The sequence below is a fragment of the Capra hircus genome, chromosome 12, assembly GCF_001704415.2.
Source record: "Capra hircus breed San Clemente chromosome 12, ASM170441v1, whole genome shotgun sequence".
NCBI lineage: Eukaryota > Metazoa > Chordata > Mammalia > Artiodactyla > Bovidae > Capra > Capra hircus.
In genome coordinates, this window is record NC_030819.1 from 60,922,724 (window position 1) to 60,940,083 (window position 17,360).

At 38.3% G+C, this 17,360-nt stretch overlaps 1 protein-coding gene across 8 annotated transcripts in view; it reads left to right on the plus strand.

Moving 5' to 3' along the window:
• The window catches only part of NBEA (neurobeachin), a 667,995-nt gene extending 652,086 nt beyond the window's left edge, over positions 1 to 15,909 (plus strand). For all 8 annotated transcript variants that reach the window (XM_018056646.1, XM_018056648.1, XM_018056650.1 and 5 more), the window contains 4 exons: positions 8,916 to 9,017; positions 10,805 to 11,001; positions 12,115 to 12,266; positions 14,020 to 15,909. In XM_018056646.1, coding sequence (XP_017912135.1) covers positions 8,916 to 9,017; positions 10,805 to 11,001; positions 12,115 to 12,266; positions 14,020 to 14,110 — 542 coding nt within the window. In that variant the 3' untranslated portion in view covers positions 14,111 to 15,909. The remainder of the gene's footprint in view (positions 1 to 8,915; positions 9,018 to 10,804; positions 11,002 to 12,114; positions 12,267 to 14,019) is intronic.

Sequence of the window (17,360 nt, forward strand, 5' to 3'; positions counted from 1 at the left end):
GTTTGAGGAAAACATATTCAGTGTTGCTTGATTTCCAACCAGCGCAACTAATCAGCCACCAATTCTACAGTATACAGAACATCATACTCTAACTGCTAATAAATTATTTACTCTTTTTAAAACTGTATCCCTAAAAAAAAAAAAAGCTTTGTTTTTAACAGGATTCTTGTGGTATGTGTCTGTGTGTAAAATATATTTGACCTACTTTATTATTATACTTTATTATGCTTAATCATGGTACATTACCACATGTATTTTGTCTAAATGTATTTTTACATATTTCCAAACTTCCTTTTTTGAGACTAGTGTAGCATTCATTACAAGAGAAATTGAATTGAGCACCAGAGCTGTGTGGTATCTTCCATCTATTATTGACACAAATTAGAAGTTATTAGATAGAAAAAACTTTATAAAGAAGCAAAATAGTATTCTAAATCCAATTAATTAACATCTTCAAAATGAAACTCAGAAATGATGAAAATGATGTTTCCAAAAAAGAACATTTCTTAAAAACTACCATCTGGTAGTAGAGAAGATAATATAATGTCCTGCTATGAGATTAAAAATGTTAAATTATAGTAATTATCTGTTAACTACTTTATTTTCTAATTCTAAATGAAATGATGGTTGACAATTGATTGTATCTTTGCTCCATCACGTAGCAAGAAGAGTGAAATGTACTATTATTTAGAGTATTCAAAGTTCCTGTGGTAGGAGCTGTGTAATAGGAATGTTTATGTTAATTCTTAAGAACAAAACTGTGACTGATAGATTTGTTAAAATGTAGCATTTTATTTAAGCTTTAAATAAAGACAGGATTATCCCTAAGAAATTATTGCATAATATTACGTATACAGTATTATCTCCATTTGTGGGGATATTTTTTTTTAATTAAAAACTGTCATCATCATTATAAACCTAAAGGACTTTCATAAAACCCACCCTGCCAGGACTTTCCTAGACATTTAATGTGAGCATATATAGCATGGTTCCACTGTATTTGTTATCCTTAACATAAAAGGGAAGAAATGCTCTTCTAAATTAAACAGGATGAGTTGCTAAAGTATTGGCCAAGCAGCAAGCATGTACTGATGTACTGAACATGTGCTGTATCCTGGTACTGTCTTAGCAGCTGGGAGGGCTGGGCAGTCAAAGTCTCTGACTTTCTGGGGTTCACCCAAAAGTCTGTATTATAATCTATATAGACTATATGAGTCACAAAACTGCTTCTCCTGCTTGGAATTATCAAGTGTACTGAGTACTGCATGAATCATGAATTCCTATCAGATAATATTTAGTTTCCTAAGTACTTGTATCTACAAAATGTTTAATGTTGTATCTTGGGCACAGATGCATGATTATATAAAAACTGATTTCAGCATTTTGCCACATGGATAGTAAAAATCATGATAGTAAAAAAAATAATCATTTTTAGTAGTTGATTGACTTGACTGATTTGTGACTGACTTAATCTGTTAGAAAAGGCAACCTCGCAGCTCATGTAGGCATGCCTAGAGAGACCATATATGTTGGTCAATTCACCTTTTGCAGAGGCAGTCAAAGCACACACTGAATTGACTGTCACATCAGGGATCAGCCATGGGTATTTGCCATCAGAAAACTCACAATATGAAAGGAAAAAAGCTTTTCTTTTTCCAGTTTCAGTTTAATCTGTTCTAGCTACCAATTCACAGGTCAGAGAATCAGGCTATATGTGCTTTCTATCTCATAATGCATTGCTACACAAGACCAAAAAGCTAGTTACGTCTAAATTCATATTAAAGTGTGGGACACAATGCCCTTAGGTTTCAAGGATTGTATATATTAACCTAGACTTGAAGAGGGAAGTCCTGGCATGAAATGTAATATCCCAGTAGCTGTTAGAATTCAGGACTTGGTCTTGCTGTGGACATTAAATTAACTTTGTATGTCAGAGGCTGAATCATATTTATCCAGCACACCACCATAATGTGATAGGATTCATTTACTCACCTTATGTGCACATCACTAAAACTTCTTCAAGATAAACTCAAGCACTTTAATAGATGTATGCTTCTTTTACATTGTCATTATTATTTTTTAATGGATAGCTCTATTGATGTCACAGAGGAAAAAAAATAATGTTTCTGCATTTTTTTAGGTAAGTTTGAAAGAGTTAATGGCTTCATTGTATCAAATACATATATTGTTATGACTAACTTGGACATCTCATAAATAAATCTTTTTCTAATTGTCTTTACAGTTTTTATGAATTTGCCACAAAGACAATGAAAACGTGTAAGCAGATGATTACAGAGTTTCAAACCATAAAGGAAACACCCAAAGGCTACCTGGCCTAGGTTCCAGTTGAATTAATTATACTGGTTTTATTAATATATTGCAGGCTAATATATTCACTGCTACTCTTTCAAACTTGCGACTCCGAACATAGACAGTTTTCCTGTAGATGTAAATAGGTGCCTGACGAGATAACAGAATTTCAGAGATGTGAAGGACACACGCTTTGATCTGAAGCAGACTCTTACACAAATTGTGAAACTAATTTGGAAGTGATAAAAATTAATTTGCACACTTTAATTGGAAGCAGGCGACCGCCTGAAAGGAAGGCGAGCAGAGCAGGCAATCTGTGCTCAAAGCTGATTGAATTTTTTGTCAGGCAGGTATCTTGGACTTGGCCGCTTATCCTCCTGAGCCCTTCTCTACAATATATTACAGCCCATCTCTGACTGGTGTTCTTTAAAAGGATCAATGCTATTCCTGTTGAATCCCTGGAGCCCCAAATTTCATTGATCTTGGGACTTGACATTTCTCATTACGTGCTGTAGCTTCCAACAAGATAGTCACAAGAGGGGCAAGTCAACATTGTCTCTTCAGCAGACACTTAAAACACATCAGGACCTCGGCTCCAAATCCAGTCTGCTTGTAAAGTATGTGATTTTAATGTCTATACCAGATACAAGGTGCTGGATAGAGAGCTGGTTGACATTTTTTTTTTAATCATAGCAACAGGAAACTTTGAAAGAGAATTTACTGTTCATCTTTACAAATCAAATCTATGAATACACTTTGAGTCATATGTGTAAGAGCTTGTTATTGTGTTTTTCAATTTCACTTTTGAAAAACAAGGCTTTAGCTCACATTTGAGCTTTATGAAAAACAAACTATGAACCGAGAAGCCCATTGAAAAGGAGACTCCAGCTGTGCACACATCTTTTCCCTGGGCTCCCATTGTGTAAGCCTCAGCTCTGGACACTGACACCCCTGCCAGCTCCAACCCATCACTAAACATCTGCCAAATCACATCCCTTGCTTTGTCTGCATCTAGCCTTCTTTTCAAATGACCATCCTGGTGCCCAGCTCCACAGCCACCACTAACCAGTGGTGCTATAGGGGATGAAGAAAGCTTGGACAAAAAATGACCTACAGATATTATATATTATATATATATAATGTATATAATTATATATTTTGAGGAGGTGTAGTTACGCATGTAATAACTTTGAGAGGAGGTGTAGTTATGTGTGTAATAATTCTTACCTTGTAGGGCTTTCTAGGGGCCAAAAGACAATGTCCATGATGCAGCGTCCCTAGTACAGGGCCCATTCTGCAGGAGACCTCCTCCCGTGCCCTCAGCCCAACATTAGGAGACTTTATAGGGTTCTTGACTAAGAAGGGGACTGCTTGCCACTCAGCTTCTGCTTTTCCTTACCCCTTTAAAGAACTGAGGCTGCAAGAGTCTTTGTCTTGAGCCAGAAGCAATCTAAGAAACAGAAGTGACTAATGTGTTTTCGTGATCCAGGTGTCTCGGATCTATACCAGCGGGATCTCTGGGCGTCTTGCAGAATCGCACCTCCTAGGGAAAGGCAGGCGGATGATACTGTAGATTATTTGGGGAAGAGGATGGTAGCACAGTTGTGTACAGTGACCTAGATCCTAGTCTTGAAGGCTCAGGACTTCAAGGACAGACATCTGCCCTGAAACAGCAATGCTCAGGGGCAAATGTGGTCAGTGCCCTCTCTGAAGAAGAAAAAGAATAAGTTAGACTTAATGACTAGATAGGTTTATATCTATCGTCTGTTTTTTTCAAGTACTCCATGAGTGCGTGATAAAATGAAACCACATCATGGGACTTTTTCCACCCATGAAATGTTTTTATGTGGGTTACCTTGTGACCTGTGGAAAATGCAGGCCCAGGTGTTTCTAGTACTTGGGCCACAAACCTCTGCAGCAGGCCCTCAGGTTGCCGAGGACACAGTATCTCAAGAAGGGATTCCTCATGACTAAAATGATGTCTAGCATGATTTTTTTTTCCAAAATAAATCTTGAAATCAGACAGCCCTGATGAAAATACTGCACCCTTTGAAATCTCTTATTCTCGAAACTCAGGTTTAAAATCCATCATTTTTATATAGGTATAAACATGACGAAAATACTTGCTGCAGTGATTCTGCAATGACCCCACAAAGGCCAGGGATAAAATCTGAATGTCGTTTATCATCAGGAGGTTCATTTTCTGACTCCAGCAGAACCACACTGAGGATCACAGAAAATCTCTGCTGTTTTTGTTTAGCTCTAATTTAGAAGAACCCAAGCTTCTGCATATTAGTAGTCCCGTAAATGAGGTTTAAAATAATAAGGACCATGAGCAATCTTTACTTTGATCACTTCTCTGAAAGCCACAGCCTATCACGCTGAAAGGCTCTCTTGTCAGTTCTGTGTGGATAGCAGCATCAAATACCTTTGTACTTTTTTCATCATCCATTTAAAAAATATTGAAATGACTTGTGATAAAAATGAGGTGGAATCTGTTTATTGTAAGCCTGGTATATTTGCTCTTTCCAAATACTTGCCTATGAGGAATCTCAAAATCGGACTCTTTTTTTTTTCATTCATCGTAATTCCATCACACAGAAAGGTCTCCTGAGAAAGTGACTCTGGAAGGAGGGCAGTGGTGTTCTGGTCCTCAGAGGAGAGGTCTCACCTGCACCTCCCTCTGTGCAGCGCCCTTTGACCCTCAGCTACATCCATCAATTGTGATGTGACACTGACGGAATATTTCTAGGATTGTGAATGATTGTCCGGGTGGGTGACATCTGTCCCTGGCAGTGAAATGAAATATAGGGAATATGTTTACCCCCCGACTCCCGCTGCCGCTGCAGATTCCCCAACTCAAAACCCCAGAATAACATGTTATTTACACTTCTCGGGGGCCCTACAAGATCTTCTAATAGTTAAGTTTCGCAGTTTACTCAAATGACCTGGGAAAATTGTAATGAAAAATAAAACATTTAAAAATTTTTAAATCAGAGGTAAGCCTTGGAAAATGTTACTTCCTCATAGAAAATGTATTACATACTTAAGGAATATGTTTACTATTTTTATACACTTTTTACATTTCCTGCAATAGAACTAGATTGCTTTTTACTTTTTCTGTGGCATATAGGGGAAAGGTTTATAAAACTATATACATTTTATTAAATATATAATTGTAAGATGTTTAATTCATCAGTCTCTCCAAGATAAAATAATCACTTAGAAAAATTAAGTGTGATATTACACATAAAATCTTATTAGTAATTAATCCTCATTTTGCCAGGGAACTTAGGGCATCTTTGAAGCATAAATTTAGAATCAAATGACAGACTAACATGGGCTTTTAGCTTCCCCTCCCACTCACCGTCTAGGTAAGAAATGTCTCAAACACAGAATGGAAGCTGATGGATGTGAGGAAACTCACAGAAAAGAGTGAGCAGTTCCTGGGGAGACAGACCAGTGGGTCTGAAGGAGGAGATATTGGCAGATGGAAAGAGTATTGAGTACCTTGCTGGGTAGGGTGCTTTCATTATGCACTTTCTTCACAGAATTCTCCATGCATGGCCTCTTGAAGCCTTCCCTCCTGCCATGCGGGGCAGGAATCAGAGCGCTGCCCAGGGCTAGATCATTGCCAGGGGAGTGGCTGACCCAGGAGGCGGGCACAAGCTCCAGCCCTCAGACATTCACTTCCTCCACTGCCCCTTCACAGTGAGGGGATCGCAGCCCAGGAAGCATAGGGCGCCTCTCTGAGAGACGAGATGGAGGAGGGGGTTCAGGCGAGTTCACAGAGAAAAACAGGCTAGCACGCAGGATCTCAGGCAACATAAAGATCACAGACCCAACAACCAGATGAAGCAGAGTGAACAGGAGAGAAACACAGAACTTTCTCAAAAGTCTTAATATTTTCTAAGGTATGAGAAAGGGCACATTAAAGCCACTGGTAATGGTCTATATTTTTAAGTTGGGGGTGAGAAGGGGTGAGTGCAAGGTAATTCATTTTATTCTCTTAACCTTTATATATATATATATGCTCTAAATATTTAATATATAATTAATGTTTTTAATCTAAAAGCAAATGAAAATACACATAGTTTTGTGGAAGCTGCCAAATTGAATTTTTTAATTATCAATAAAAAAATAGTCTACAATAATATTCCTCAAACTTAACTAATACACTTTAAAAAGTACAAAATTATTACTAACCCCCCCAAAAATCTCTGACTCTAAGGAATGTGTTCTTGGACCCCTTGAATCTAGTTTGAGAAACATTGACTTAATTAGCTCATCTTAATCTTTAAGTGCATTTCAACTTTTAATTGCCACAGTATAGATTTTTGATGCTGCAGAGAGATTTCATCTTTACAACTGGTTAAAATTTTAGAGTATCATTAAAATTTAAATCTGAAATTTAAGATTTTTCATAGAACTTTTCAGTCTCAAGAAAATAGCCACAGATCCCAGGATACACAGACCAAAATTTGATAAATACCAAGAATTCTGGAAGAGTTGCAGTCACAAGGCCAAGTTACAACATGACTTCTCAAGCATAAAAAGTAATGGTCAAGTGATACTGACAACTTAACATGAAATAATGATATTTTTATATATGCACAAAGGCTTATTTATGTATAATACTTGCTCTTTGCTGAAATTATATTGTAGAATCAACTGAACAATACATCCAAGATGAATAACAAAATCATACAAGTGTGCTGGGACTATTTAATAATTAAAGAGGCAAAATAAGGCATTAATAAGTGTGACGTTGTTAGTGAAAAGTGGAAATAGTTGGATATTACAAGGCATTGATAAATATTTGTTGGATCTGACATGAATAGGCAGATGTTAATTGTTAATAAGCATTTCATGTCTCTCTTCCTGATCACCCTGCCTTCAACAGAGTTTCACTTCAGAGTCTGTTGGGTCCTCATATCCTATCCTGTACAGCTGACTCTGGCTTTCTTTTCCCATGTACCAAAACAGCCACTCCAAACTGTACCCAGGGTGGCAGCATACCCGATGCAACTTCCAAAATTCCTCTCTGAATTTCTGTTGTTTCCTTTTCCTCCACACTTTTGCACCAAGACTGTAGCAATCCCTCATTTCCATCTCAAAAGTGGCTTCTGCGAATGACTTTCCCAGCAAGACATCACTGGGCAAGAAGCCCTCTCAATTTTGCTGGTCCTTCTCACAGTCTTTCATGCATGCAGTTTATTCACCAATATTCTGCTTTTCTCTCCATTCATTTGTGGATTTTTTTCTTTCTTTTTTCTTTTTTTTTAAATCCCATTTCACTCTGTGCACCCACGTTTGTTCTTCACACTTACCATTGTTGAGTGCCTCCAGTGGTCAACCTGTGGAAGATGTGCCATGGTTGTTTGATGTGTTCTAAGCAATTCCAGGTTATAACTTATGTCTTTTTTATACTCCCAACTCCTAACCCGCTGAGAAGACCTGTCACTTAGAAGGCGTGCACTCAGTACATAGGGCAAAGCACTTGGCAGTCAGAATGCTGATGCAGACAATTCAGCTGCACTTTCTTGGCTAGGATCGTACCAGTAAAGTCAGATGGAGAATTAAGATGATCATCTGATTGTCTCTTCTTTCCTTTACTACTTTCCATTCCCATCTCCAAAAAAATCAAAGCACCACAGCCTGTTTTGTTGAAGATCTTAAGGAACATTTTTAAAGGGGTAAGAGCAAGGGTTGCAAAATTACCTAGCTCTGGGTTCAGTTCCAACACTTGCTCCTATATGAACTTGTGTAAGTTGAACAACCTTTCAAAGTTTTGGAGTTCTATAAAATAGAAACAATAATTGTACCTACCTCCTGTGTTTTGGCAAGCTTGATTTCTATTTCTTCACATTAATCAGGAAGAAAAAAAAAGTATTTCTCACCACTATCATGATGTTATAAGTATATCACATTTGTTGACTTAGCTGTCATCTAAACATCCTGAGTCAAAGCTATGGTTTTTCCAGTAGTTGTGTATGGATGTGAGAGCTGAGCCATAAAGAAGAATTAATGCCTTCAAACTCTGGTGCTGGAGAAGACTCTTGAGAGTCCCTTGGACTGCAAGGAGATCCAACCAGTCTATCCTAAAAGAAATCAGCCCTGAATATTCATTGGAAGGACTGATGCTGAAGCTGAAGCTCCAGTACTTTGGCTACAATGTGTAGAGCCAACTCATTGGAAAAGACCCTGATGCTGGGAAAGACTGACGGCAGGAGAAGAGGGCAACAGAGGATGAGATGGTTGGATGGCATCATCAACTCAATGGACATGAGTTTGAGCATGCTCTGGGAGACAGTGAAGGACAGGGAAGCCTGGCGTGCTGCAGTCCATGGGGTCACAAAGAGTTGGACACGACTGAGTAACTGAACAATAGCAAAAGCTTCCTGTGTAGTAGGCACAGTAGGTTTCCCCATTTTGCAAATGAGGAAAAAGCAGATGAAGTAACTGCCTCGTGGTCACACAGCTATTAATAGTAAATGCCCTTACTAAACATTAATGATTGTTATTTTTAAGTGTTCGATTTAATGATAGAGCCCTTCATTCCTGCTATTGGTCCATAGACACTCACTGCCGTTGTTCCCTTCCAGGTGACTATCCTGCTCCAAGAGCTGTCCTCACGGGCCACGACCATGAAGTTGTCTGCGTTTCTGTCTGTGCAGAACTTGGACTTGTTATCAGTGGTGCTAAAGGTCAGAAGACATTTCTTTCTTTTTAGGTCTTTAAAAACTGTACTGTTTTCACAAGTTAACATGATTTATGATTTATTTCCTTGAGGAGGCTCTCCATAGACAAATGCAATCCCTAGGTTCTTTGCAGCTGTTTAGTTTTATTAATATTTGCTAGTACTAATATAAGATAGATGTAAAATTTTATGAAGTACTTTGTGGTCACCAGCATTCTAGCCAGAACACTGGTAAAGCAAACTGCAGCACACGCATCTGATGCAGTCATTACAAATCACATTCAGAAGCCAAGGGGGAGAGAGCCGTGATCACGGGGATCCTGGGGGCTCAGGTGGTTCACCAGACATAGCCCTGGGTCCACCCCCCTCCGCTAGTCCTTTCTTCTCAAGGTTGGGTAGGTGGGAGAGGAAATATGATGACTTAGTTCTTTTGGCTTTTTATGGAAGAAGTACTGCTTCGGGAGAAGTCAGGAAACTTCTATTCTAATTCTGGCTCAGATACTAATTCTCCATGGAAGGGTCTGGGGCAGGAAGGAGCCTAATGCTTAAGAGAAACTGAAAGAAAACCAGAGGGGCTGAGTGTGGTGAGGACACCATGGAGGTAAGGAGACAGAAGACTGAAGAGGCGGGAGACCCGAGGCACAAGGATTTGCAATTTGTGTTTGTTTTGAACATAGTAGGAAACCATTGAAGGTTTTTAGCAAGATGATGAGATGATCAGATTTTGTTTCTAGGACCTTATTCTGACTGCTTTATACATAGAGGATATGATGTCTGAACATAGGGACACTTTGCTTTTGTATTTAAGAGTAAATAACCCAGGGAGGAATACAAAAGGTATTTTCAATAAGTGTCTTTTAATGTCTGTTTTAGTAATAATATGTATAATATCATTCTATTCTACAAAGCAAAAAAAAGGAAAGGAAAGGAAAACACAAGCCGCATAATACACATAGGGAAAAAACAGTAACTTTCTATAGATGATGGTTGATATTAGAAGTGATATCACTTGTAATACACTCATAATATCACTTGTTTTAAAAAATATGTATCTACTGAAATCAATTGATTGAAAAATAGGAATAAAATTCATACACAGTTTTATGGAGTATTTCTAAAGGATATGGGGGGTGGGTAATACCAAACCATATTAACCAATTATTTTTATGAACTTGGCAAGTGAATATTTTATCTCAGTGCTGTTTCTGCCTGAGGCGGGGGAAAGAAACAGTTGAAGCAAAATAAATTATTCCCCGTACTACTTTTACATTCTTCCCTCATTCTTCATTTATTTGAAATAATGTTCCTACAGTCTGAATTACTTGATTAATTTTCTCAATTTTGCCTTTTACATTTTATATATAGACTATAGAAAAGGTACATTGATAGTAATGTATCTTTATGTGACACAATGTTAAAATTTTGATGATACTAAAGAAATTTAGCAACTGTTTTGATAATTCTCCCAAAGTTTCTAAAGAAAAATTTTCTAAACACATGAGAACACTTGTGGGACATACAGTCTCTTTTATTCTCATGTAATGTATGGACTGTATCCTGTTTTAATGAATATTATCCAGTGAAGGAAAAGAGCAAGTATTTACCTAGATGAGAAGTTTGGAAGACAGGTGTGTGTCACATAACAGTTGTCTGTTGATATCTAACATCAGTGCTTGGCTCTTGCCAGCATAGTTTCTTTTCTGCCTCTTCCTACAAACCTGAGTGTATAGTCAGGTGCCAGTTGCGGGTTTGTGAGAGTAATATGAGTGGCCGTTGCTGTTCCCTACTCTGCAGAGGGCCCTTGCCTCGTCCACACAATCACTGGAGATTTGCTCAGAGCCCTCGAAGGACCAGAAAACTGCTTGTTTCCACGCTTGATTTCTGTTTCCAGTGAAGGCCACTGTATCATCTACTATGAACGAGGGCGATTCAGCAATTTCAGCATCAACGGAAAACTTTTGGCTCAAATGGAGATCAACGATTCAACACGGGTAAATCTGTATGTTGAGTCTAACTAGGGACTGAGGCAAGAGGTTAAAGATTGGCTCTTTTGCATTCAGTGACTCGGAGTAGAAATTCTCGGGTATCCAGGTAAATGTGTACTGGTTTATAAAAGCATATAAATCCATATTGATGATGCTTTGAACAAAGCCAGGGTTCATTTAATCTCAAGTAGTTAACTCAGTGAATTAGACTTTGAAGGTGACAGCTGTTGTTTGATTAGACGTAAGACCCTTCAGCGGGGGTGGGGGGCGGGGGGGCGGTGCTTCCCTGATAGCTCAGTTGGTAAAGAATCTGCTTGCAATGCAGGAGACCCCAGTTCAATTCCTAGGTTGGGAAGATCCACTGGAGAAAGGGTAGACCCACTTCAATATTCTTGGGCTTCCCTTGTGGCTCAGCTGGGAAAGAATCCACCTGTAATGAAGGAGACCTGGGTTCGATCCCTGAGTTGAGAAGATCCCCTGGAGAAGGGAAAGACTACCCACTCCAGTATTCTGGCCTGAAGAATTTCAGGGACAGTATAGTCCATGGGATCGCAAAGAGTTGACAGGACTGAGAGACTTTCACTCACTCCCTCACTAGACCCTTAAGGAGATTTTTCTTAAACTCCCCTGACAAAAAGCTATATCTACACTGCACTCTCCTGACCTTAAAAGTGAGTTTATTGTCATAGAAACGTATGTTTTGAACCCTGTACCAAAATTACATACTGAATTGCCCATCACTCAGAAATGAATTAGAATTTCTGGTTTATCATTATTAAAAACAGTTTTGAAATTTGTTCTAAAAAGTCTCGACATTGTTAATATTCAGAACTTAACAAACATCATGTTACTTAATTCTCAAGTTCTTTCTGGACTAGATTGGTAATATTCTTTTTGGAACTTCTGTTACTTTGTAACCTAAATTGGTTTTAAAGGATCCTTTAAGTAAGACTTATTTTGATGAATTCCACATTGGGAAGTCTGTGGGTTAGACTTTAGAAAACTTGGACAAATGGCTAAAAGTAGATAATAATAATAAGGGACCTGTGTAAGTGCCTTTCAGGAGTGGTCATTTGGGAAACTCTGAAAGAAATGGTTGCTTTTCTACCTTGTCTGAAGGCCATTCTCCTGAGTAGTGATGGGCAGAACCTGGTGACCGGAGGGGACAATGGTGTGGTGGAGGTCTGGCAGGCCTGTGACTTCAAGCAGCTGTACATTTACCCTGGCTGTGATGCTGGCATTAGAGCAATGGATTTATCCCATGACCAGAGGTGAGCCATGTCGGGGAGAAATGTAATCACTCAAGAGTTGTCATTGAGAGTTCTTTAGATTTTACCAAGGGTGAAACATGCGATGAAAAATACTCCAGCATCCAGATGGAAGAAAGAGTATTGTTGAAAAGGGCAGATTGAGGAGAGGAGTAAGTACTTTAGGAAAGGATTCTGGTAAGAAGGAAACAGGAAGAGAATAAGGGGAAAAAAGAAAGAAATGAGTCTGGAGAAAAACAGATTCATCTAGATACTTCCCAAGACGTAGAGTTTTTCCCACCAACTTCTCTGTTCTCAGATCTTTACCTGGTCTCAGACAGGCCTGCCTGGCTTCCATAATGTGAAAGACACATTTTTTTAGCAGAGTCTTGGCTTGAGGCGTAGGTCTAGCTAAATGCAGCCAAATGCAAAGTGCAGACTACAGCTGGCCTCTGTTTTACAAATACACGGCACTGGTTACTTGGAACAGTCTCTGCCTCCCATTTGCTTATTCATACATTTCTCATTTATGTTATTTTGTGGTATTTTATGTATTGCCCTAAGATACTATAATCTTTATTTGGAAAGAATCAATAAGAATGTTAACAAAGTAATATAGTTTTCTGTTATTCCTCAGTTTGCAACAGGACTTTGTTATTTCCTAAAATTTGCCTTTGCATTTATTATAAAGTGAAATGAATATTTGGAATGTAAAGCCTAAATTTTCTAAATTAAAAAAATAAAACTATATAATCTTAATATGGTAAATAATTTCTCATTTTTGCTATATATCTAACAGAAATAAGAAAAGTTTATTAAGCAACTCATTTCAACTATGTATATATGTATTCTTTATGAGTATTGGTTTTAAAATAGTATGAATATTAAGATTTACATGATAAAGTATCTTCACACTATCGTAAAATGTGCAGCTCAACCTCTTTTTTAAGAAAATTTAAGCAGAATCCATATTCATGAAAAATGGGAGTGGTTTACTGTGTATAATTATTTGTATATAGATTCATGTTTCTAAAGTATTTTAAATAATTTGTGTTGTTAAGTATTTCAAGATCCCCCCTGGTATTCTTATCCATTCATGTATTCATGTTGCAAACATTTGCTGCCACCATCATACATTAAGGACTGTGTACAGTCTGGAGGATATAAAACAAGACCACTAATCCCAAAGAGCTCCAGTAATCATAATAAATACATATGAGGGAGGCAGGAGCACAGGAACAGGAAAAGGAAGTGATTCGCTCTTCTCGAGGGGTGCGGAGGGCAGGAAAGGCTTTGTGAGATACTCATCCTCTCATATACTGTCTAGTAGATGAGAGCACACAGACAAAGCTGCATTCGTGTTAGCATCTCCCAGGAGGAGTGAGCAAAGATACTAATGAAGTTTCTATTTTTTCTTCAAGCTCATCCCGAATTTCAGTTATTCTTGATGTTTTATAATGCCCCTGATATGTTCAAACAGTAGTACATGCACATGAGTTACAAACTGACAGATAAACATACGGTGAAGATGCTGTCCTCAAAAAGGTGTTTATCTGATGAGCTGTGGGATCAAGTTGATAACACTTGGTCCAGCAGTCCAGGTGTTTGTTGGATTGAGTCAACTTCTCTCAGGAGAACCAAGAATAAATTTTAATCCTGTCTCAGGGCACACAAAACAAAAACTTGGTGAACTTTGAGATCATGCTATTGTTTCATGTAAAGTAGAACCAAGTCAGTGATTTTGTGTCTTTCTTAACTACTGTCTCTGCTTTTCCAGGACTCTGATCACTGGCATGGCTTCTGGTAGCATTGTAGCTTTTAATATAGATTTTAATCGGTGGCATTATGAGCATCAGAACAGATACTGAAGACAAGTGAAGAACCAACAGCCAAGTTAAAGCTGAGAGCACAAGTGCTGCATGGAAAGGCAATATCTCTGGTGGAAAAAAAACTCGTCTGCATCGACCTCCGTTTGTACATTCCATCCCACCCAGCAATAGCTGTACATTGTAGTCAGCAGCCATTTTTCTTTGTGTGTTTTTTCACGACTGAACACCAGCTGCTACCAGGCAAGCTTATATCATGTAAATTATACGAATTAGGAGATGTTTTGGTAATTATTTCATATATTGTTGTTTATTGAGAAAAGGTGGTAGGACGTGTCACAAGAGACTTTTGACAATTCTGAGGAACCTTGTGTCCAGTTGTTACAAAGTTTCAGCTTTGAACCTAACCTGCATCCCATTTCCAGCCTCTTTTCAAGCTGAGAAGAAAAAAAAAAAACAAACCACATTTGATACTTTGTACATCAGATGCATCTTATTTAAAGGGATACTTTTGTAAAAGTAAAACCTTGTATAAAGAACAAAACGTTTCTTAATTTTACTGTGGAGTTACAACTTGCATGTTCTTTAATCCCTATGTCTTGATGGAACAGGCACACTGACAGTAGGGAATAGTAAGATCTGTCCAAGGACACAGTTTGTATGAAAAGATTGAATTTGGGCTCAATCGATAATTTTTCACATTTTCACCAAAATATAGTTTGCACTTTTTAATCTGAATTCCATCCCTCTAGGTGAAATTTGCTCATAAAGCATTTGGATACTAAGCCATTATTTGCCATTTTTTGGTACTTTATACAAAGAAAATTCAGCCCTACCCTTCATAATTTGAAGACACAGCAGAAAGGGGGCTTAGGGATGAGGTCCTGGTTTTATTGTATAAATAGGAATCCCGATTGTTAGTTCCTTAGTGATGACTTCCCAACTCCTGGACAACTCTTCCAGACTCATCCTGCTGGCTTAGCGTGTGTACATTAGGGGAGGAGATCTGATGCTAACTTTCTTTTTTTTTTTTTTTTGGCTGTTTTTTTTAAATTTTTCTCTCTCTTTGGTTCTTGAATAGCTTAGTTTCTTTAATAAATAAGTCAGACTTTATTATAACAATAACTGAAGTTATTCTTTTAGGTTCTTGTGAAATTCTCACCTAAAGCCACATTCTTAGCCTAAGGCACTTCATCTTTTATGATATAAAATGACGCTATCAAATGATTTTCCATACACTGTACTGATCAAGTTATACACCCAGGGGTATATACACTTTATTCATGTTTCTTCTTTGTATATTTGGTGACCGTATCGTCATAGATGTACATATTGTGTCGGTAGGGCTATGAGGCATGTTACAGGAATGTAATTTTCTCAGAACTTACACTCACTTGCAGTCATTTATTTAAAAAGATAAAACAAGATAATGGGTTCTTTGTATTGGCACTTTGCACCAGAAACATATCATTATTTATTGATGTGATTACTTATTTGTTATCCACCTTGTACTAGTAAGTTTTAGCACTGAATTCCTTCTTCACTGTTGTTTGTATTTATGAGATTCTGAAATTCTGGGGAATCGGCGTAATGATTAAGTTATTCATCACCAGGCTGTAAGCAATATCTTGAGTTTGTAGCTTAGAATTGGGAGGATAATGAACATCTGGAAGACAAGTTCATTTCATCTTGAGATCATGGTGAAATATTTTGGATATATAAATTCCTTAAGCTATTGTAACCATGTTTTATTGCAAAGATGTAAAATATGCCAGATGTGTGTGAGTTGGAAATCAAAAAAAGAAAAATAAAATATGCAAAGAATTCACTGATTGTTCCACATTTCATTGGACACTTCACTTACATGCATTCATTATATTGTCATACACATTTAAGAAGTCAGTGTCACCTCATGTAAAGGCCTAGAGCATCTACGAACATGAAATAGAGTCCTAATGATAGTCCATAATTCGCTGAAACTTGAGCTGCTTGGCTTGACCATCTGGCAGGGGTTTGGGGCACCAGCAACCCGAAGGAACCAGTTCTTGTTGTTTTTTCTGCACAATCATCACTGACAGGGACGGTTCCAGGTATTTTTGCCACGAGTTTCTTTGCTAAGCATCTTTTCCATGAACATTTTTGCCGTAACTAGTTGTCTATAAGGTAATTTTGCTGTAAAAGATAAAATAATGGAAAATAGAAGAGGGGCATTAAGAAGGACATAATGAAACATGGACAATGAGTAACAAAAATTTTTTTTAAAGTAATGGCAAAATACAAACACTTGAATACATTTAAAATGTGTGTAGATTCATGGTGAGTGAAGTGAAGTGAAGTCGCTCAGTCATATCTGACTCTTTGCTACCCCTTGGACTGTAGCCTACCAGGCTCCTCCCTCCGTGGGATTCTCCAGGCAAGAATACTGGAGTGGGTTGCCATTTCCTTCTCCAGGGGATCTTCCCGACCCAGAGATCGAACCCGGGTCTCCCGGATTCTAGGCAGACGCTGTAACCTCTGAGCCACCTGTTCAAATAACTGATTTTACTTTGGAGGCTGTACCTAAACACTTGTCTCCTAAGTCTTACGTTCGTAGTATTTTGTACTTTTTTTTTTTTTTTGCTTGTTGATTTATTTCCTCATTCAGCATTGCACTTTTTTCATAAAGTGTCTTGCTTCATTAAAAGGTCCTGATGATCACTTTCAAATTCTAGGATGCATATTTGTCACTGAGCTCTGTACTGGGTAGTGAAAGCCTCCTACACTGCTGTGTGCTCTACTGGTATGTTGTCACAGGTCCACTGATAGAAGTTCCAGAGTTCTGTGGGAGACGTGAGTCCCAGCCTGCACCTTCCTTCCAGGCCCTTGGCCTCCTTCTCCTCCAACGTAATGTGTTTGAAAAGAAGAAATTTAACACTTGGGGCAAATCATCATCGACTGTCGTGATTCGTTTTCTGTGTATCAGACGGTCAGGTAGGTCATCTTTTACGACAAAATCGCCTTACGCCAGCTAATTATGCGGCATAATTATTGCTGCAAAGACGTTGACGGCAAAAAACGCGGGAGGCAGCCACAGCCGGGGGCCTTTCCCGTGAAGGCACCGGCAATTTCCAAATGCCAGCAGTGCCCGAGGCTTTAAAAGAAGGACTATTCAAAGCCTTAAATTTCTACTCTCTGCCCACCTTCATCCCGTCGGAAGAAGCGACGCCACAGGGTTTTAAGAGCTCATATTCTGGGCATTTTCAACCAACGAAGGGCTGGGGTCGCATCACTCGACTGCTCACTCTTGGAAGTA